Genomic DNA, 23,866 nt, shown 5'->3' with positions numbered 1-23,866 from the left:
GTTTCCAAAAAGTTGCAATCTTGAATCACTAAAAGAGAGTTGCCCAACTTAGCAGTGGCTTGATGACATATTCCACCTGTGGTGTTTCATCATCTGGTAACTAGGTTGATAAAATATAGCTTGACAAGCAATCATAGTGAACTCAAAAAGGAAATGAAAAAAATGTAGCAAGGAAGACACCTCTCCACTAAACTCCACTCGTGGCTCCTCCTTCAACAATTCTTCAGGATCTTCAGATTCAACAACACGTGCAATAGGATGGCGTCTATGATACTCACGAATCTGCATTTCCAACTTCAACATATTAGCAGAAATTCAAACAATTATTTTACCAGAATTTCATGTCATGGTGCTGGAATTATTTCCTGATAGTTTGAAATATGCATAAACAGACAATAATTAGTTTTAAACATTAAACATTTTTACAAATGAAAAGACAAATTTAAAAACAAGCTCTTTATCAAGCACATGCCTTAAGAAATAAGAATGTTTAAAGCAACACAATAGGTCATTTGTTGCACATAAAAGAAAGAGATCAGCATTGCTCAGCATAAAAGCAAAGCAGAGTCAAGGAAATGCCTGGAGAACTGACAGCAAGAAGCATAACACATTATAGTACAAAATAATACCAACCTGTTTAGCAAATAGACTTGATGCATGTTTCATACAAAGCTAACAACACTTCTCAAACAATAATGAAACAGCACAAAGACTTAATTTATCTAAATTCTACCAGGGTGGGAGTAAACTTTCTTTTAACTTCCTTAAAAAATTATATTCCATCACTATCTTATTTACGCCCATGCCAAATTAATCAACTAGGATAAACATTCAATACAATGGTACACTATCATTAGAGTATGCACAAAAGCTCAAAGAAAGCTATAAATAGCTGAACAGTGAAGAACATAGCTATGCAAGATCAACTAACCATATATCAATGTAATTCTGATGTTTATGTAATCCTTTTGCATGTTATGTTAATCCTACATAATGTCTAATGGGTGCCCTTAGGGTTCACTAATGAAAGCTATAATTCTAGCGGGTTTGGAATGCACTCCCTGCATTTCCAGGGACAGATGAATGCCTTGGGGATGTCCCTGAGGATGCCCGTTTGAATTGAAATGTCCTCTTACATAATTACAACTTAGACATTGAAATTTCCTCTTTCATAATTACAACTTAGACATACTTGTTGAAATTTTGGAACTAGGGCAATTAACGCAAATCTGAAATTTCACTTCTTCTATTGGAGGTTTCCTGGATCTACTTTCAGCCAAACAGCTTATCTGTAATATTAATTTACAGCAGTACACAGCTGAAAATATTTCTCTCCACTTAAACCAACACAGGAGGCAGCCCGAGAGAAAACATACCAAAAAAATGCAAACAAGTTCAGCCCTTAGGGCACACTTTTCCATGCATATATCATATCTAAAAATCACTCCATTACAAAAGAAAATATGCTCATATAACTTCAAGTTATATGTCAAATAGCTTAACAATTTCAGCTATATGCTATGTCAAGTTAGCATGAACAAAGAGTTGGAAATTACCAATTAAGAAGACAATGCAAGATGAAAATCAAATCTGCAATTATAAAATTTTGGACAGCCAGAAGCTTCATATATAGATATAGAAGAAAAGAAGTGCATGTACATACAAGAGCTTTATCACAAATATGGTACAATCTCTAGCTCCCCAAATCCTAGCTAGGATAAACCATGAAAAACCTAGCCACTGCGAAAGATCCACAACAAGCTAGCATCAACATTCGCAAATCCTCCTTGGCTTCAACAAGCTTGTTGCACACAAGCACCCCACACTAACACTATTGTCTTCCTTAGAGTTTACAAACCCTAGCCATGTTGCATTAGACAAGTATATTGTAAGACAACTCTAGTACTAGCCTCCAAATCTACACATCCATCCTAGGGTTTGAGTTCTCAAACCCTAGGTCTTCAACTCTTGAATCCACACAAGAGTACTCAAATCCTAGGTCTTCAATTCTTGCATCAACACAAATCAAGACTACAAAAACCAAGTCTTTAAAACAAGGCATCACACCAACCTCAAGGCTCATCAAGCTATATCTCCATGATTTTTCCCTAGCCTTACATCCCACAAGAACAAGGTTCCAAAATAATCCAAGACGTTAACCCCAATTCCATGTCTTCTACTAGGGTAGCATTACCCCTATTTCAGTAAGGGTACCTATATATCTATTGTAGCAATTTAAAGTTTTAAACACCATTGTAAGGCTGAGGTCACAAGTCAAGATCCATGTAACAACCATGTGAGGCCCAATACGCATCCTAGACCTTGTATCATATTTAGGTAGACTATTTTTGGTTGAACCATGGCCAGTCCCCTCCAATTCATCTCAGGTTCCTTTCGTCCCAATATGAATGGAGGCACTTGGATGGGCTTATATGAGTGTTCTTCTGGAAACCTTGGTTATGTAGGGGTGATCACTAGTGTAGGGGCCAATTCGACCCACGTCGGGTGCATCCATGTACTTTCACATGGTTATGAGTCTATAGAGTATGTAGGTGGCCTTGTCTTTGGTGTTGTATCCCTCGAACGTTTCTCAAGCATGGAAGTCTCGCAGTAAGTGACATTTTCACGCTTCCCAAGGCACTCCACATTTCCCAATGCAATGTGGTCCTAAAAGTCAAAAAGTCAACAAGGTGACAGATTGCAAAGCTGAGTGAGATGATGACATGCCACATGGAATTTTTCCATTTAGATGAGGAATTCTCAAGATATGGTTGGTCAAAGCCAGTCAATAGGGGTGTGCAACTTTCCAGGGGAAAAATGGGTGGAGCATTGCAATATTTTGGGCACGCATTAATTCCAAAGTTATCTACTCTGTGAGAGGAACAAAACCCATTGGAGATCCCAAATTTGACCATGATTAGGGGGTTTGACCATGCTTATGTGGCAACGCCTTAGACTTTTTGAGTTGACTAAGCATATGATGTGGCATTAGTTGGCAAAAGGAGAAAGAAGGCATGGAAAACTTGGCTAACTAGGCTAGGGTATTGGAGATATGGACGAGGTGGAGTAATTCAACTTATTAATGCATGAAAAGGTAAAGTCAAACATGAAAAGGTAAAGTCAAAGAGAAAATAGTTGTTAAAAAGGTCAAGCTAGCTATTCAAGGTTCCTCTTTCTAGGAAGATAACAATGTGGATAAAAAAGTAGTCGTTGCAAGTCAAGTTGTTAGTCCTCTCAAGTGGAGCAAATTATCAAGGATAATGAACTCAATTTCCAAGGCAAGTCGAATTGTACAAGTGGACTGTTGGAGGCTTCTAGGTGAACGTTGGAAGAGAGATGAGCATTATTCTTCATGATTTTGACTTTCAAACCTTTCCGATATGGATCATTGGACTCTGTTGATGGTTATGAGGCAATTCAACCCACTTAGTTGGGCAAACCATTGTAAAAAAATACCATTATTTTGTAATAGCCATTAGAAAAATAAAATTATAAAAAGCTAGCTCCTCCTCCCATTAGAGGTTGTTGATTGTGAGATCATTTAATGCCAATATACAAAGAAACCAGTTTGCAAAAAAATATTCTCTTGTGAATTGATTGAGTTGATTATTTTATTCTCTTCTTTCTTGATTTTCACCTCTACCACTACACTTTATGAAATTTGTTTTGCAGGTACATTTCTTCCACCATGAAATCAATGTTGGAATTTCCATACACCCTATGTTTGGTCTATGCCCTAGCTAGGAACACAAACACACTAGAGATGCCCAACCAAAAATAATGTTGCACAGCGGAGCATAACAACAATGAGATCAATAACTGTACACAGTATTTTATGGCCCAAAACACTTTCCTTATTAGTCCTTCAATAGGAAAACCTTAGGGCTCCCATACTATGGAACATGGCCTTTTACAAACCCTAATACAATGCCAAAATAATACAAAATACTTGGGTTGAGGCTTAAGTCCTTTTATCCCTCATCTATCCTTGATTCTGGTTGTCCTTTGCCACCAAATTCATCTGTTGTTTGTTGCAACACACAGAGCACTCCTTTCCCTCCTCAAACTACACAACCAACTCCTTTAGGCTCACAGTCAACCTCTGCCCACTTGGCAGCTCCACAGACAACTTCTTAAGTCTGGGCTTATCCCTTCAACCCGTAGACTACTTGTTGTCCTCTTTTGTTAGTCCTTAAACACCTCAACCAGCCTCCCCCCCTTTAGCCCTCGATTTATTGTTGGTTAGCCCTCTTTAGCAGCCATTTACTTATTGTCAACAGCCTCGGCCTGTTCCCTGACTAGGCCACCTAGGTCCTAGACCTCTCAGTTTCTTTGCACAGGTTAGCAAACTAGCAGCCTCATTGTTCCAACTTTCAGCCTCCCTTTTGTCCCTGTATTCCACCAATAATCCACAGCAGATGCCTTACTACAAGTTGTGGCTCGTTACCCTCCTCGGTCCTATAAGAGTGACCTACCACAAATCTGCAGACAGCCCTAACTAGGCTACAACCCATCAACAGAACTCAGAATAGCCCTTATCCATGCTTCAACAGACACTCTCCCTCCTTCCTGCAATCAGACTGCTTGACTCAGCCTCTCTTAGAATAGACACGTCCTTGAATAGACCTCCAAACTTGGCTTCCTTCTCTAGGCTGTAGTTCTTTCTAAAGGCAAATCTCTTTGCACAAGTGAGGCCTTCCACCTTGTGACTAGCCTCTCCTTTGGCTCCATATTTATATCTCTCTAATAGGTAACTTTGGAGCCCTCTTTATCCTTCAAGGGACCCCACAACACAAATTAGAATATACTATTAGTTTCCTTCGGTTCCAAGCCCACACCTTTGGGTTGAAAACCCCAAACTTGGGTATTTTGCCCACAAACTCATCTTTTTGTGGGTTTTCTCCTCACAAACCTACCACCAAAGGCTTGTAGGAGTACCTCCTGAGCTAACCAATCAAGATAAAGATCCAATGAAGTGCATGTGTAGTTATGCAAAATGTTAACATATGTTGTCAGTACTTAGCAAAGATTCCTTACTTAGTATAGGGCGTAAATCTATAGGAGACTACTACTTGCATTCATGCATGCTTCACTCCTTGAGGGAATTCTAATCTATGAAAATATTTATGCAGATCTAAGCACTTTTCCCTTAGATATTTTTAGGTCGATCTAGTCTATTTGACCACAACACCACATACATAAATAAGGCCATATGGGTGAGTTATTCATATTTAGTGAGTGTGTGTGTGTGAGTTATTGTTCCTATTTTTAGTTAGTTGTGTTTGTAGATCAAGTATACAAACAACAGATTTGAATGTTTTTTGAGTTTCCAACTTTCTAGGGCTTGAAATAGCAACATCTGCCTACCATGTAATGAAATTTTGACACCATAATCCTTCTTCGAAAGATCCATGTGAGAAGAAACATGCTAATATAGTCGAATAAAGGAGTTATTAGGACCAAAATATATTGTTACATTGATTTGTGTGCATAACAACACTTAACAAAAATTGGCATGTTGATTTTGTTGACAAGCATTCCACCACTGATTCCATTATTTTGAGGCAAAGGAAGTGTGTAACTTTCAATGAGAGGAAAGATATTGCTATTATGGATGTTTATTGTGTTCCTAATCTTGCATAAACATTTAGTTGCCCTTAGTTGGATTATGAAACATATCCCCCACTTGGATGTGGTCTTTAGTAATAGTAGTTGTTTTAATGTTGACAACAGGAGCAAAAAGACAAGTTCTTTGGTACATGAGAGAACCTAGAGAAATGATAATGTAAGAGACATATTAGTTATGATTTATCTATTGAGTTTCATGAAGAGAGGAAGGCCCCCGAAGGAGGTGAAGTTGAAGCCTGAAACAAGGTGATGCTTCCTAAAAAAAGCAACACAAAACTTTGCTATGAAAAACCACCAAGATGTAGAAGCGGCGAGTTTAGTGAACAAACGAAGTTTTATTGTCAAATTCAGCCAAAATTGGATCTCATCCAACAAGTGAGTTCAATTCGAGTTGTTTAATGGAGACCTTGTTTAAAGTGGCCTAAAAACATCTTGCTTGTCCAAAGTATTTGTTTCATGTATTTGAACAAGCAAATCTAATGTAAATGACCAGTATGGGAAGGCATCACATATAGTGGTCATAAAGAGAACTTTGAGTGCACTAATTAAGTCTTAATAAGAAAGTAATGCAATTATGAGTGAATTAATGTAGTCATTTAAAGATTAGGTATTCAGGTATTACATAACTACTTCCCGTCTCTCATATGATGTAAGGAGACAATGCATCACTCAATTAATGCATCAATTTGTTATCACTTAGATAAAACCCTGGCTGCGGGAAAAACTCTAAAGGTAACCTCTAACAGATCTTTTGAACTGAAGTTAGCCCTTTCAATTCGAAGGGGGATCCCTTCTATAACTCAGGGAAAATTCACTGGCTATTTCATGAGCTCAATGGCTACATCATATGTAGAGTGAGGGGTTTTGAAAAAAGGAGTTTGGTTGGGCAATAAAGACAATCCATTGGGCGATGGATTCAGGCTCAGTAGTAGCAGCCACATTTGATTAAGTTTGAAAATTTTAAATGCTAACAATTGCGGTAACAGCGAAAAATTTGTGATAAACAAGGAACAACGTTGGTGATGGGACTATCAGCGCTCTTGTAATTATAACATTTGTAGGAGCCAAAGAATAGTAGTGGCCCAAAACAGTGAAGTCCTCTTTGCCATTAATGGCCACTCAATTTCATAGATGCTCCAGGTAACAAACATTGATCCAGGGCAACCTTTTCACCCAGAATTCCTTACAGAAATATACAACAAATTGGATTTCCCTTAGAGAGCCATGGTGTTTGAAACTTTTCTGCTTGATTATTCTCAATTGCCCAAAACAAACCCTCTCTACCCTGCTTCTATTTTTCTTGATAAGGTCAAACAGATAATCTCCATGGTTTCTTGCATCTTATGATACTACTCTGACCAGTGGGTAGATGAAAATATTTTTGCATTTCTCTCTATATTTTCCAGTGGTGAAAAGCCACCAATTATTTTCTGTTACAGTGAATTTTTGGCAGAGATGATTCATGAGCAATTCGTGAAATTCTCAAATGAGGGAGTTTTTAGATATGCATCCATTTTGGTGTATTTATTTATTTATTCTTAGACAGACATGTTCCCTTTCCAGTTATAGAAGACCAAGGGAACCCTCATTCAGTCATTCACTAGACCTCTTTGGTCAGGAAGAACAGCAGTGAATTTGTACAAATGGCAGCCAATTTTCTAAACAGTAATGCAGAGCCCAGAATACATCCAGAGATAAAGAGAATTTTGCATTTGAGTGATGAGACCAAGAGAGGGGACTGGTATTTATACCAATCTTACACAGAGATCAGAATATATGGTTGTGAATTGCCTCCCTATAAACTGCCTAAATTTGTACCTATTCGAATATTTGCCTTGGAGTTTATCAGGCAAATGATCAACATGGATCAACTGCACTTCCTGGCAGCTAAGAAGAAGGCACAGTTCAAAATAAAAACACAAGTTGGGCCATTTATATGCAATGCAAGGTCAGCAGGACAAGAGGCAGAGGCTATCCTGAAGCAGATGAATTTAAAACATAGCTTTACTTGGTCTTATGACCCTTTTGGGGTAATCTCTAAATTAAGAATGGAACAAAAGTATGCTCCCTACACCCATACTCCTAGACCAGAAATAGAACAATTTATGAACCAGGAGGAGTGGTAGGAGAATACTTTGCAGGAGGCCGAAGAGCAGGTACTATCTACTTCACAGACTCCAGTACCTCGAGAAAAGACAGAGAAAAGACCAAGGGAAAGTATCTCCCCTTCAGTAACAGAGATCTCAACTAAAGATTTTATAGTATACAACAAGAAACAAAAGACTACAGATATAGGGGAAACTCAGCAACAGAATACAAAACAGCAACAACCCATCGTTCTAATAGGTACCAGTATCCCTTCAAGGTCAAGGAGAGGAGATTATTCCTACATCTCCAATGACCCCAATGACCACAGATACACCAATTTCATCACCATCAAGAGAGGCAAACCAAAGCAATAAGGATCAAAGCATTTTTTCCATTTACAGGGAAATCAAAGCAAAGAACCAAGCACTCAAGGCCACCACTTTTTCACATTTTTGGAAACAGACAGCCACCACCCAGCACAGGCTTCTATCAGCTTTTGATGCAGAGAAGAAGAAAATGCAGGTTGCCTTCTTGGAGCCTAAAGTTGCTCAGCCAAGATCAGTAGAAGATTACAAGCAATCTATCTTCTCTTTTGACACAGATACAATCCATCCCATTGACCAAATGGACTTCCACAAGCAGTCTAGAGAAATGCTTTACAGCACCATTACAAACACAACTATGGCAGCAGCTAAGCTTAAGGTTTCAGTAACTAATATTCAAGCACAATTAAAGTTAGAAAGAGTTTCTTCTCAGGCCAAAGACACAAAGATAAAGTCTTTGGAGGATTTGATCATTAAACTGGGATATGATCCCAATAATGTAAAGGTAGTTGAAGAAATCATCAGGAGCAAGAATGTAGATATAACAACATTGAAGAAGCAGCTTAAGCTCCCCTCCACTGAAGATCCACAGGCCAAGGAATATGGAGAGCATGAGAAGCAAAAGGAGAATCTGTTCAAGATCACCAATGAAAAGAACAATCAAATTTCAAAAATGGAAAAGGAGCTAGAAACACTCCTGAAAGAAAAAGAGCAGCAAGCTAGTGCAGTGCAGGCCATTCCTTTGGCTATAATCCCAATAGCAGGTACATCGATAGCCGAGGCATCAACATTAGCCATAACTTCAACAGCAATTGTCACAACAAAAGGACAGTCTAACAGTACACCAGTAGATTTGGCTAAAGCCATGGAAAATATGTCTATTAAAGACCAAGAAATTGAGAAATTAACTCAGAAATTAAATAATTTGCAGGAACAAAAGCTCAAAGTAGACAATGTATATCTAGCAGAATTGCAGAAAACACACAAGCACACACAGAGGGTAGACTATCTGGAGAACCAATCTGGCATAGCTCATACCATTACAGAACAACAACGACCCATCGTTCTAATGGGTACCAGTATCCCTTCAAAGTCAAGGAGGGAGGAGATTATTCCTACATCTCCAATGACCCCAATGACCACAGATACACCAATGTCATCGTCATCAAGAGAGGCAGACCAAAGCAATAAGGATCAAAGTATTTTTTCCATTTACGGGGAAATCAAAGCAAAGAACCAAGTACTCAAGGCCACCACTTTTTCACATTTTTGGAAACAGACCGTGACTGCCCAGCACAGGCTTCTGTCAACTTTTGATGCAGGGAAGAAGAAAATGCAAGTTGCCTTCTTGGAGCCTAAAGTTGCCAGCCAAGATCAGTAGAAGATTACAAGCAATTTATCTTCTCTTTTTACACAGATACAATCCATCCCATTGACCAGATGGACTTTCACAAGCAGTGTAGAGAAATGCTTTATAGCACCATTACAAACACAGTTATGGCAGCAACTAAGCTTAAGGTTTCAGTAAGTAATATTCAAGCACAATTAAAGTTAGAAAGAGTTTCTTCTCAGGCCAAAGACACAAAGATAAAGTCTTTGGAGGATTTGATCATTAAACTGGGATATGATCCCAATGATGTAAAGGCAGTTGAAGAAATCATCAGGAGCAAGAATGCAGATATAACAACATTGAAGAAGCAGCTTAAGCTCCCCTCCACTGAAGATCCACAGGCCAAGGAATATGGAGAGAAGGAGAAGCAAAAGGAGAATCTGTTCAAGATCATCATTGAACAGAACAATCAGATTTCAAAAATGGAAAAGGAGCTGGAGACACTCCTGAAAGAAAAAGAGCAGCAAGCTAGTGCAGTGCAGGCCATTCCTTTGGCTGTAATCCCAGTAGCAGGTACATCGATAGCCGAGGCATCAACATTAGCCACAACTTCAACAACAATTGTCACAACAAAAGGACAATCTAACAGTACACCAGCAGATTTGGCTAAGGCCATGGAAAATATGTCTATTAAAGACCAAGAAATTGAGAAATTAACTCAGAAATTAAATAATTTGCAGGAACAAAAGCTCAAAGTAGACAATGTATATCTAGCAGAATTGCAGAAAACACACAAGCTCACACAAAGGATAGAGTATCTGGAGAACCAATCTGTCATAGCTGATACCATTACAGAAGCCAAAGAAAACATCTGGATAGAGATCAATGAAGCTATCACAAGGATATGGCCATCTATTGAAATCATCTTTGAACAAGATGAGTTGGTCTAGAAATCAAAAGAACTTATAGCAGATGTGAAGAAAGACCTTGGCACCAAACCAAGTGATGTTATAGCTCTAATAAGACTATTAAATTCAAAATCCAGAGAAGAGTTGGAAGAACTAGACATAGAAGACAGAACAGATACCATTTTGGAAGTGAGAAAAGTTCTCACTAAGAAGAATTTGATGTTGCAATTGGAGACTAAATGCAACAGTCTGGAAAACATCACTCATAGATTTCACAAGAAATTCAACCTACTGCCAAAAAGGTCTCCCTGGATTACAAGGGATAGGAGATAAATTGGTCAAGCGTGAAGATTACCAGCATAAATTGTACACCATTGCTAGAGACAGGTCAAAATTTGCTAAAATCAAGGGCACACTCACAGGAAAGGCGTTCATGGAAGGCCTAAGCTACGATTTATTGATCAAACATGAAATCAGTAAGCCTACCTTCGAGAAATTCACAGAGGTAGATGAGGTTTACCAAAAGTTAATCAAGTTTAAACTGCCAGATGAACAGAGGTGGGAAAAATTGTGTGAGTTACTAGAGTAAACAGTCATCGAATCTCCAAAAGGACATCAACAGCCAGCTGCTATTCTTCAGGTCCAGTCACCAACAGCAAGCCAGAAAAATAGTGCCAGTCAGATGCAGAAATTCAGTTTCCTAAATTTTTGTACTATTTGTGTAAACAGTTTTAGATAATTTAGGATTTTGCCTTGATATTCTGAAATCAAGATGTTTTTGTAATTTTTCTATAAATACTTCATATTTCGAAGTAGTAAGGGTTGATTTTTGTATGGAAGAAAAGGACTATTGATGTAAAGTTGCTCCACAAGTTCCAGTGGACAAATTTTCAGTAATATAGAAGCTTTTCAGGATTCCTGTGTCAGATTTTGTTGGTGAAGTGATATTCTCTCTTGTTATTGTGTTTTCCTTTCTCTATAATTTCACATGTGTTTTTGATCTATTTTGTTCAAAGAAAATAAAGAATCTGAATTTGTTTAAATACACTCAATTCTGTCTTTTGAACAATTTCGATGTTTTCAACTGAAGTTAAGCAATAGAATTCTTAATTGCTCTATGTTTAATGGATACTTAGTCATTTCTTCTTTCCCATCTCATCAAGCATATAAGATCCAACAAATCTGCCTACCTTGCCCTATTAAACTCATTTGTCACTGCTGAAAGGATCCACCTAAAGCAAATTGACTCCATTGCCCAATTGTCCCTTCTTACATTATCAACCAAAAAATCAATTCAAAAACCAAACCTTGAACTTTCACGTCTAGCCTAAAATTCTAAAAGCAAACAAAGTTAAATCTAACAGAGAAATCACTCTCTAAGTTTAAGAGGGCTAACTTCTAGACTTGAAAGTGGTTTTGTGGTAACTTTTGCATTTCTTTCAGTCTTAAGAAATACAGAGTGCTAACAAAGCCAATAATAGGAGAATAAAATTCCATGAGGGAGGAGTTACTTGAGGAAAAGTGTAATTCATCCCAAGAATAGAGAGAGAGATACACTTGTCTTAAGGGGTTACAATTCGAATTAGGGAGAGAGAGTTACACTTAGACATGAGAGAATATTTGGTGAGAGTTACAAATCGAATTGAATGAGGGAGTTACAAGTGCATTTGATAAGGAGGTTTTTCCATACATTGAATTAGTGAGGGAGAGTTACATTCTTTTAAATGTGGAGTTACTACTTTATTCCAAAAGAGAGGTTTGATTTGCCAAGTAAGAGATTCTCAATTTAATTTACTTATTCCATAAGAGAATTCGTTTTTATTAATCCATTAAAGGTGATGTGTTAAAATTGGCAAACTAGGGCCAAACTCCACCTTGGAGAGCTCATATAATGGAGATGATATTTTGTTGGATTCCTCTTTCCAAGAGGTGCAGGATTGATTTAAAGATCATCTCATTCTGACAAGCAAAAATGGAATTATGAATTTATTTCTTCTATGGACAAATTGTCAAGGTCGGCCAGAAGTCTAATGTAGGCTCATAAAGCCCAACCGTTGTGTCTCTTCACCCTCAACGTTGTGTATAAATAGAAGAGGCCTTTTCCTCATTTGGACACACTAAACACACATCTTTATCTCTCGCCTTCTCATTGGTTCGCATAGCAAATAGGAGCAGCGCTTCTTCTTCATGCGTTAATCTGGGTAGACCAAAAATTTCAGGCTGGTATTTCAAGACTGTTTTTGGGCCATTTGCAATAGCGATGACCAACGTTGACCGAGGGTCAATCTCACTCCTTTGACTGCATTTTCAGGCAGGAAATCTGATTTCCTTAGGCCACATCTCCTGGCACAAAAATCAAGGAATTTTCTGTTATTTGACCAGCATTGACCGCAGGCGATTTGACTACAGAGTTGACTGTGAGTTGATCGAGCTTGACCAGATTTTTCAGAACTGTTTTCGGCTGATTCAGACTATCTTTGGAGAGCAAGTTGACTGGGTTTGACCGAGCTAATTTGGAGGAGACTTTCTACTGCTTTGACCAACGCTGACTTTCAGATTAGCGCATCCTATTGACTGCAATTTGACTGGACTGTTTTACAGTGATTAAGCAAGTAAATTTGGTATGATGTACTCTCTCTCTCTCTCTCTCTCTCTCTGCTGAACTTTTGAAAAATAATAAGAAGATTTGATCAAAGGGTTCTCCCCACATTGGGGTTTTTCCCTGGCATCCGCCAAATATTGTGTCCTCTTGTCTTGGCTTGTCTTATGCTTATTGTTTATGTTCTATCTGCATTTACTTTCAATGTTAATGTGATTGGTAATCTAGAATTTGATATTGGACTTATAAGAAAAATTGAAGTAAATTGCTCTAAAGCATAGAACATACCATTGTTATCTAAAATTAACATGGTATCGAAGCCGAGGTGAAAACAAAGCCCAAGCAAGAGTGAGAAGAGAAATCAGTGAGATTTGTTGGACAAGGACAAGATTCAATGGCCTCCTCATCTTACTTCAAATCTGATGACAAGCTCAATGATAAGTCTAATTATCATGCATGGAAGATGTCTCTTGACTTGACTTTGGAAGAGCATGATGTTATGGACTATGTGCAGGGAAAGATTGTTGAACCTCCTTCAAATGCACCGGCTGCCACTAAGACAAAGTACAAGAAAGGTGAAGTCAAAGCTAAGAAGATCATCAGGGATTCTATTCATAAGCATTTAGTTGCTTACATCTCCGATTTGGGCACATCTAAGGAGATGTATGACAAGTTGGTTAGCATGTTTAAAGCTAGCAATGCAAACCAAGTTCTCTTTCTCAAGAACAAGTTGAAGGACATAAAGAAGGGAAGAAGAGAAGATATCCAATCCTACTTCATGAGGATCACCGAAATCAAAAATGATCTTCTATCAATTGGAGAAGTTATTGCTAACAGAGGCTCACTCTCATTGCCCTTGGAGGTCTCCCTTGTGAATGGGATGTGTTCAACACAACTATCCTCAACAATGACCGGATTCCAGGTTTTGATGAACTCAAGAAGAAACAAGGATGATAGAAAGAGACATGCCTTCAAATAGGAATGATCATGTTGCACTTTCCGATCATGCTAAAAAAAAGAACAATGCAGGTTCAAAGAAGCAATGTCAAGGAAGATCGGGATTCAAAGATGGAAGAAAGGGTAGATGCTTCATTTGTAACAGGTTTGGCCACTATGCTAGGGAGTGTACTAATAAAATGGATACCCTTGGGGATGATGATAACAACAACTGCAATAATTTCAGGGCAACAACAATCAAAGGAATGGTAGGTTCAAGGAAAAAGGAATGCTCCCACTACTCAACATTGAAATGGTCAACCTCCCAAAAGATCAAGAAACTCCAGGTATGATGAATCTAATGTTTTAGATAACAAGCAAAAAGAATTTTATCTTATATCTGCCCTCTCTACTGCCTCTCCTCCGGATACCTTGGGAAATTGGTTGATTGATAGTGGTGCCTCAAGGCACTTCACTAGGTATAAGGAAGCTCTTTCAAATCTGATAGAAAAGGATACAAATTTGGAAATCATTCTTGGAGACAATGCTACCTATCTTGTGAAAGGAGTTGGGAATGTTACTCTTCAATTGAATCAAGGTAACACCATTCATATACAATAAAAACTATATGTACCCGATCTAAAGAAGAACCTGGTATCTATCTCGGCGATGGAGGACAAAGGATTCAAGGTGGCATTCATTGATGGAAAGGTACGTGTTTGGAAAAGAAATTTCAAAGAAGCATTTACTCTTGGATTCAGGGTTGATAGCCTATATCAAGTTGGAGGAAGTCCATTGGGAGCTATGTCTTGTGACACATCTCTTCAATCCGAATTATGGCACCGAAGATTTGCTCATCTTCATTATAAAGCCCTACCCGATGCAAGGAAGATGGTGACAAGTATGCCCGAATTTGAAGTAGAACATGGGATGTGCCGAAGGAAAACATACAAGGGGACCATTCCCCTCAAGTGATAGCAAGACTACTGATATTTTGCAATTGGTTCATTCTAATCAATCTGGTATGTTGCATGGGACATCTTTAGGAGGATATTTATATTACGATATCTTTGTGGATAACTTCTCTCACAGAACTTGGATTTATTTCTTGAAAATGAAGGACAAAGTGTTCACATGGTTTTTCTCTTTCAAAGCCTTGGTCAAAAATCAAACAGGGAAGAAGATCAAAATATTGAGGACCGATAATGGAACCTAATATGAATCAAATGAGTTCAATGAGTATTGTAGAGAAGTTGGCATTAAGAGGGAGACTATTACCGCATATACTCCTGAGCAAAATGAAGTTGCTGAAAGAATGAATTGTTCCATTGTAGAAGCCACCCGTGCCATGCTTCATGATCAAAGCCTTCTGAAGTTCCTATGGGGAGAAGCTGCCAACACTGTCATGTATGTTCAAAATAGATGTCGTCATCAAGCATTGGACTCCAAAACTCCCAAAGAAGTTTTCACCGGTAAGAAACTTGATGTTTCTCACTTTATAATTTTTGGTAGCCCCGTGTATTTTCATGTGCCAAAAGAAAAGAGAAGCAAATTGGATGCATCTAGGAAGAAAGGAACATTTGTGGGCTACAGTGAAACTTCAAAGGCATATAGAATCTATGTGCCTGGTCAAAGAGAAGTGGAAATAAGTCATGATGTCACCTTCGATGAAGATGTTGCCCTTGGGAAGATTAGGAACCTTCCTATTCCAAGGAAGGACAAAGAAGAAGATACAAGAAAGCAAGGAGAACCGCAAGATGAGCCGATGCCCGATGCTGAAGGACCGATGGATCCCATTGATCCACCTCCCCATGAACCCTCCTCCTCAAAAAGGATACCCTCATGGCTTAGGGACACTCTCGAAGATGCCGAGAGACATATTGCACCAAGGGGGACATTTCATGAAAGTAAGAAGCCGAATAGGTACAAAGGGTACTTAGCTGCCATGAGCACCATTGTTCAAACTAAGCCTTGCACATTCAAAGAAGTTGTGAAGCACCAAGTTTGGAAGGATGTTATGAATGAAGAGTATGAACCAATTATGAAGAATGATGTTTGGGATGTGGTCCCTGGACCCAAGGACAAATCTGTTGTCACCTCAAAATGGCTCTACAAGATCAAGCATGGAATTGATGGAAGTGCTGAAAAGTTCAAGGCCAAGTTTGTTGCTCAAGGCTTCTCTCGAAAGGAAGGTGTGGACTATGATGAGATATTTGCACCAGTTGCCCCATATACCACCATCCATTCGATCATTACCCTTGTTGCCTCTCAAGGATGGAATTTACATCAAATGGATGTCAAGACCGCCTTATTGCATGGCTGACTTAAGGAGGAAGTCTATGTAGAACAACCTGAGGAGTTCGAAGTTCTATATCAAAAGACACATGTATGCAGGTTGAAGAAAGCCCTCTATGGGCAAGCTCCCCTGGCTTGGTATGAGAGGATAAACAGTTATCTGATGAAGTTGGGTTTTACAAGAAGTGAAGTTGATCTGAACATTTATTTCAAGGTTGAAAATGATATACCTCTCATCTTGATACTTTATGTGGACAATCTCTCTCTGACAGGTGCAGACCCTCTTATTTATCAATGCAAGAGGGAGTTGGCTTTCGAATTCGAAATGAAGGACCTAGGATTAATGCACTACTTCCTAGGCTTGGAGGTCTAGCAAAAGACAAGTGAGATTTTCCTTTTCAAAGGAAAATATATTGTGAAGCTACTTGAAAGATTTGGGACGGTGGATTGTGAGTCTATGACTACTCTGATGGAACTTAACTTCAAGAAGTTATGCGGAAATATCGTTGGGCCTGATTTGGGATATCCTTCTAAGTATCGTCAACTCATGGGAACCCTGATGTTCTTGGTGAACTCTCGTCCGGACATATGCTTTGAAATGAATACATTGAGTCAATTTATGGTCGAGCCTCATCACATACATTGGATTGTTGCCAAGAATCTCTTGAGATATCTCCAGGGCACAATCACCTATGGACTGAGATACACTGCCGAGAATTTGAGGCTCCATGGTTATTCTAATGCTGACTAGGCTGGCAATGTGGTGGATCGTAAGAGCACATCGGGATGTTGTTTCTCACTAGGTTCTGCTTCAATATCCTAGATGAGTAGGAAGCAAAAATCAGTTGCTTTGAGCACTGTCGAGGCCAAATATATTGCTGCTAGTATGGCCTCCTGTGAAGTTGTTTGGTTGAGGAAGCTCTTTAGTGAGTTGTTTGGGCATGTGTTGGATACCACCGTGATCTACTGCGACAACCAAAGTGGGATTCATCTTTCTGAGAATCTCATGTTTCATGACTGCTCCAAGCATATTGATATCAGGTACCACTTTATCCAGGATATGGTACAACGGGGAGCAATTAGGCTCCATCACATTGGGACTGATGAATAAGTCACAAATATTCTTACGAAGCCCCTCGGGAAGGTCAAATTCTTAACCTTTTGTGAACGACTTGGATTCATGGAGAGACCCTCTTATGAGGGTCCCATTTGAGTTGGATATTGAGCTCTGGGAGCTCTAGGGGGTTTGGGGTACTTCTTGGAGCTATGAGCGACCATAGGGTGAGTGGTTCACCTTCCCCTAGTGGTGCGTTGTGTACAGGGTGAGTGGTTCACCTTCCCCTGTGATACCCCATGATGGTTGATATATGCATAGGATGAGTGGTTCACCTTCTCCTATGGCATATGAGCAAGATGAGTGGTTCGCCTTCTCCTTTCGATACATCCTACCCATGCAATTCGGGACTCATGGGAAGTACCTCTCATCTGGCCAATGAGTTGGGAAATGAGAATAGGGACCATACTACTAGCGATGGACGCATCGTGTACTACCGTACTCCCTATGCTAGGATGTTTGATATTGATTTGGGATCAATGGAGACTGGCTTTAAGTCAGTGAAGAGTGGTATGATACACTCTCGATCATTTCTTCTTCATTATTTCTTCATGGTTCAGCAGAGCAGGGTAGGGATGACAAAGATGGGACAGATTGTCAGACGGTTTGGCAGATGGATTTCTCCATAGTTGAGAGGGAGTGTTAAAATTGGCAACTAGGGCCAAACTCCACCTTGGACAGCTCTGGAGATGATATTTTTATTGGATTCCTTTTTCCGAGAGGTGCAGGATTGATCTAAAGATCATCTCAATCTGAGAAGCAGAAATGGAATTATGAATTTATTTCTTCTATGGATAAATTATCAAGGTCAACTAGAAGTCTAATGTAGGCTCATAAAGCCCAACCATTGTGTCTCTTCACCCTCAAAGTTGTGTATAAATAAAAGAGGCATTTTCCTCATTTGGACACACTAAACACACATCTCTCTCTCTCCTTCTCATTGGTTCGTACAACAAGGAGCAGCTCTTCTTCTTCTTCATACAATGACCTAGGTAGACCGAAAATTTCAAGCTGGTATTTCAAGATTGTTTTTGGGCCATCTACAGCAGTTATGACCAACGTTAACCAAGGGGAAATCTCACTCCTTTGACTGCGTTTTTCAGGCAGGAAATCTAATTTGCTTAGGCCGCATCTCCTGGCATAGAAATAGAGGAATTTGTTGTTGTTTGACCAGCGTTGACCGCAGGCCATTTGACTGCAAAGTTGATTGTGTGTCAACCGATTTGACCAAATTTTTCAGCACTGTTTTGGGTTGACTCAAACTATCTTTGGAGGCCGAGTTGACTAGGTTTGACTGAGCTAATTTGGAGGAGACTTTCTGTTGGTTTGAATAACATTAACTTTTTGGTTAGGGCATCCTGTTGGCTGCAGTTTGACTAGACTGTTTTACAGTGATTGGGCAAGTAAATTTTGTATGTACACTCTCTCTATTGAACTTTTGAAAAATAATAAGAAGATTTTACCAAAAGGTTTTCCCCACATTGGGGTTTTTCCCTGGCATCCACCAAATATTGTGTCCTCTTGTCTTGGACTGTCTTTTGCTTATTGTTTATGTTCTATCTACATTTACTTTAAATGTTAATGTGATTGCTAATCCGAAATTTGATATTGGGCTTATAAGAAAAATTGAAGTAAATTGCTCTAAAACATAGAACCTACCATTGTTGTCTAAAATTAACAGAATGACTTTAGACTATTTTATAAATAATAGTATCCTAATAATAACAATACTAGTAAGGATAAAAATATTAATTCTTGACTTGTATAGTCATAATTGATTTGATGTTAAATTGGATTCCATATGTGGAGATCATCCTTGATCATTTAGACATGACTTTCTATTTTTTAAAAGTCACTTCCAAATTAAAATGTGAGTTACTATTTTTGGAAAGTCATATTAGTATGTCATAAAAGAAATTTTATTATAGGTGGTTCAAACAAAACTGAAAGATATGATTTCTTTTAGGAGAAATTCATCCCTAAGCTGCCAAATTTTAACAAAAAGTAGAGAGGGAGCCCATCGAGTCCTTGTAAAGGCAATGATAGCGTCCTTTGATCTCATACTACATATTATAGGGGGCACCAAAAGATAAGTTGCATCTTCGTCTCTGACTCCTGGATGTGGCACACCAAGTAAATCCTATCAAATAGTGGTATATGGTGCTCTATCTCTATCCAGAGTTCATGGGAGGCGACATGAAGCTCTCCCAAATTAGTTCTCTTAAAAAGGAGTTAAAATTGAAGAGACTTTTGTTCTAGTTGACAAAGGTTTTGAGGTGCATAGGCAAGACACCCATGTTTGCAAGTTGAAGGAGGCCCTTTATGTTTCGATGCATCAACAAGAAGTTTGGTATTTCAAGACTGATGACTTTTTACTCAAATTGTTCTTCATGGAAATTTGTGCATATTTTAAGTTTTTGATTGATAGATCTAATCCATTTGTCTTGGTCCTCTACTAAACAACGAATTTTGTGGTGCAAGACAATTCACTTATGAAGTTAACTTAAAGCTAAGATGAGAAGTGTTCCTTGGATAAGGGAAGTACATCTAAAAGACTCTAAAGAGTTCTAAGTTCTAAGTTCTAAAGGGAGCAGCGGTCCTAGTTCACATTACTTCATATGCACAAATAGACAACATTCTGAGGTCAGCCCCTAGCAAAGGGCAAGTTTGAGAAACGAAAAGAGTCTTCCCTCATAGAGGGAGTGTTAATTTACCTATTGCTCAAAGATATTTGACTCTTGTTGTGAGAGGGATGCACCAGTGAGCAAGAGACTTGTGAGGGCAACTTGTCTCATATAGACCCACTTCATCTATGTTTTAATATTTGGAGTTACTTGGACTAGCAAGGCACACTATGTAGTATTCTAGGACATTTGTGCACTTAGGATTTCTTAGGAAGCTAGGCTTTCTTCAACAAAATTCTTTACTCATTCAACAGTGGGCACTCCTTCATGAAATAAGCAATGCTTTCAACAGTAACAATAGTCAGGTATGGGCAAAAATATGATTCTTGAACCCATAATAAATAGGATTGACTATCGACAGCCAGAAATATAATATTCCACAGAGTATCGTGCTATATCCAACCTTCCAAAATTTGATAAATAATTTTGGTATTGGTTCACACTCACTCCAAACTTTACTCACTATGATTTTTCCTAGCTTCTTAATAAATGACCAAGGAATCATATGCAGATCCGCAGTCTAGACTAAATGCAAGAATTTCAGATGTCGCCCTAAGGTGTCCCCAGCTAGAGATACGATATATGAATAAATCCACTATGGACCAGGATGTCCACAATCGGGATCAGGACGTTGCAGCCAAGGATACAAATATTGAGTTACTTGTGATGGATTAGGATGCTTCTGCAAATATTTGGTTGTCCTCCCATAGTGATTCATAGCACCAAAAAAAAAAAATTGAATATGTCACGATTGTGCCCAAGAAATATCGACCCAGCATTAATACCTTGAACGTGAGCCTATAACCCTGGGAATGCCAGAAACCCTCGAAGCTTAACTCTATAATGGTGCATTCTTACACTTTTGCTCTTTGCTATCAATCCAACCAACAGAAATATCACCCCCAGACAAATGTGCGACTGAATATTTGCTTGATTAATCAATGACCAAAGCCTCAGAATTATCTCATCCTGCCTTGAAAAATACGTTCTATATTTACCGCAGGAAAAGGCCTAGACTCAGCCCTAGGACTTGGTTCTGTTCCAGGAATTATGTCGTTGTATGCCTCAAAACTACTCCGTATGCCCTAGCCTCAGAGAGTTTCACTCTTCCTTTGGAGATTCATTCTCGTTTGCTTCAAACAAACTTGCAAACCTTCAAGAATTAAGTCGATTTGACTCAAAATTTTCTCGAAGTCTCTACTGCTTCTTCAAATAGTTAATTCCCTATGGCCAGAACAAAGAAAGTGACTAGGGAGGGTGGGATCACCTCCACCGAAACTAGTCTAAGAGAGAGAAAATGGGGTCTTAAACCCTTAGAGCCTCAGGCTCAACAAAACAGAGATAAATGATCCAATCCAAGTGATGATCAAATGATTCTAACCCTCTTGTATTTATAGATTTCCTTGAGGGGATTTGTCTACTTGATTAATTGAGTGGGGTTCACATCAAACCCCAACTTTGGGCTTTTTTGCCCCAACAACCCCAAAACTTGCCCTATGCTACACAAACATTGGGTATTTTGGGGTTTTCCCATTTATCGAGGATTATAGCCTATGGGGATCAATAGGCTACTTCATCCCTTGGGCCAATTAATCAGTGTTGCACACATCGCGATCGGGATTTAATCGGCGCCGGGAAAAAAGCGGAAAAAATCGTTAAAATCGGGAAAAAATCGGAAAAAAGCGGGAAAAAATCGTTTGGCACAAAAATATTCATTTTTTTTCAATTTTTTTAATATCTAAACCATCTACAACATAAAATAAATACATTGACACATAAATATGATAAAAAAACTAATATATAAGATGTTTAATATCATTTCTAGCGCTAAAATCACACATAACATTGAATCATGTCCTGAATAGTAAGTCCTGAGTCCCAAGTCCAACTCAGCCTCAAAATATCAACAAAAAATATGATAATGTATCTCATCATGTCATAATGTCATATACAATAAAATGAAAGTCTAATCCTATTGATTTCCTCTGCCCCTCTTGCGAGAAAATGGCACAACTTTCTCTTTCCCTCTAGATGTAGAAGCTGGTGCCTGTGGTGGTGGAAATGGCAGTGGAGTCTGACGTGCTCTAGAAGCTGAAGAACTAGTAGTAGCAGCTACATGAGGCCGAGGTGGACGGAGACCACGTCCTCTGGTAGTGGTAGCCCGGGTAGCCCGGGTAGGCGGTGTCACCTCCTCCTCCTGCTCCTCCAACTCCTCCTCCTCCTGCTCCTGCTCCTGCTCCTGCTCCTCCTCCTCCTCCTCCTCCCCCTCCTCCTCCTCCTCCTCCCCCTCATCCTGCACTAACCAATCCTCAGTGGGATCCATGAGAGGCCTCTCGGTCTCAACCCTCCATTCAGCAGTGGTGTCAATCCCATCCAATGAGATGGCTTCCGTATCAGGTGTCTTCTCTAGTTGTTTCACCCACAATCGAAGATTGTAGTAGACATAGACCATGTCATTAAGTCTATGGGACTCCAACCTGTACAAAGTTCATGAAATAATAAATTAATAATTAATAATTAATATTATAAAAAAAATATTGTTTAAAACTTTAATGAATTCAAAAATTTATTTGGAAATTTGCAATATTTTAAATGTTTAAGTGTTAACCTATTGCGCTTCTTGTTGTGTATTTTTTCAAATACACTCCAATTGCGCTCACATCCCGAGGAGCTGCATGTTTCGCTGAGGATGCGTACGGCAAGATTTTGCAAAAGGGGTACTCTGCCACCATACATCTTCCACCATGCGTCTACAACAAAATTACAAATAAAATTTTAAATAAACATAAGAAAAAAATGGAATTTGAAGAAACAATGAAATTTGAAACAAAGTTACAAAGTACAAACTAAAAAATACCTGGCATTTTAACCGTCCTATCAATGACAGCCATCTCAAAGCCAAATGTGCCACCTGACAACTTATATTGCTCAATTTGTCTAGAGATCTCCATACGTTCTTCTGAAGATCTCACCATCTTCTGGACACAGGTTAATAATCCTTCCACGACCTCAACATCAAAATTAAACCCACATGCATAAGAAAATGCAGGGTTCAGGAAAAGCCCCGCAGCATGAATTGGACGATGGAGTGTGTTGTTCCATCGCTCATCAATGACGTTCCATAGAAGGAGTTGTCTCTGGAACCCATCATCTCCCTTGTCATCATAGTAGGACCGAATGGCTTCTTTGGCCCTGTCCATGGCTTCATACAAATAGCCCATTGCGGGCTTCTCACCATCAACCAACCGAAGAACCTTTACCAAAGGTTTTGTAACAGCGCACACCTCCTGCACTCCCGCCCAGAAGTCTTCCTGGTATGAAACTAGTCTGCAGACGGCCTCTGCTTCTGGTTTGCGGCTCATTGACGAAGCACGCCACTCCTCTGAAAGAAACATTCTCTTCAAATCCCACATAGAATTCAAGAGGGATTGAAGAGATATGAAACTCGTCGCAAACCGTGTAATGGCGGGGCGCACCAACTCTTTGTTGTTGGTGAATCTTCTCATCAAGCTAAGCACAGATGTGTGATTGTAAATAAATTTTGTGATGCTTTTTGATGAGTCAACAACCTCTTTGACAAAGGTAATTTTCCCAATGTCCTCTAACATCAAATCAATACAATGGGCAGCACAAGGTGTCCAAAATAAAGCAGGATACCTGTCCATAAGCATTCTACCAGCAGCAACATAATTTGCAGCATTGTCCGTTATGACTTGGACAACATTTTCTGCACCCACCTCCAAAATAAACACATCCAGCAAATCACATAAAGTTCTTGCATCTTTGATTTGATGAGTTGCATCAACAGATTTGATAAACATAGTCCCCTTGGGACAACTAACCAAGAAGTTTATAAGGGTTCTCCCCTTTTGGTCAGTCCAACCATCTGACATAACAGTGCATCCTGTTTGTGCCCATGATGCCCTAAAATCCTCCAATCTTTGGGTGCAGTCACGCTTTT

General features: G+C 39.1%; 1 protein-coding gene across 2 annotated transcripts in view; it reads right to left on the bottom strand.

Moving 5' to 3' along the window:
- LOC149138556 (splicing factor SF3a60 homolog) overlaps positions 1 to 23,866 on the bottom strand; it is a 145,573-nt gene that overhangs the window by 101,506 nt on the left and 20,201 nt on the right. For both annotated transcript variants that reach the window (XM_089448028.1, XM_089448027.1), the window contains one exon: positions 181 to 282. In XM_089448028.1, coding sequence (XP_089304154.1) covers positions 181 to 282 — 102 coding nt within the window. The remainder of the gene's footprint in view (positions 1 to 180; positions 283 to 23,866) is intronic.

The sequence above is a fragment of the Pinus tabuliformis genome, chromosome X (assembly GCF_031772625.1).
Source record: "Pinus tabuliformis cultivar Carrire ecotype Pingquan chromosome X, CPIR1, whole genome shotgun sequence".
In the NCBI taxonomy this organism is placed as follows: Eukaryota; Viridiplantae; Streptophyta; class Pinopsida; order Pinales; family Pinaceae; genus Pinus; species Pinus tabuliformis.
The sequence above is the reverse complement of the archived record's forward strand: the minus strand, read 5'-3'. Positions and strand labels throughout refer to the sequence as shown.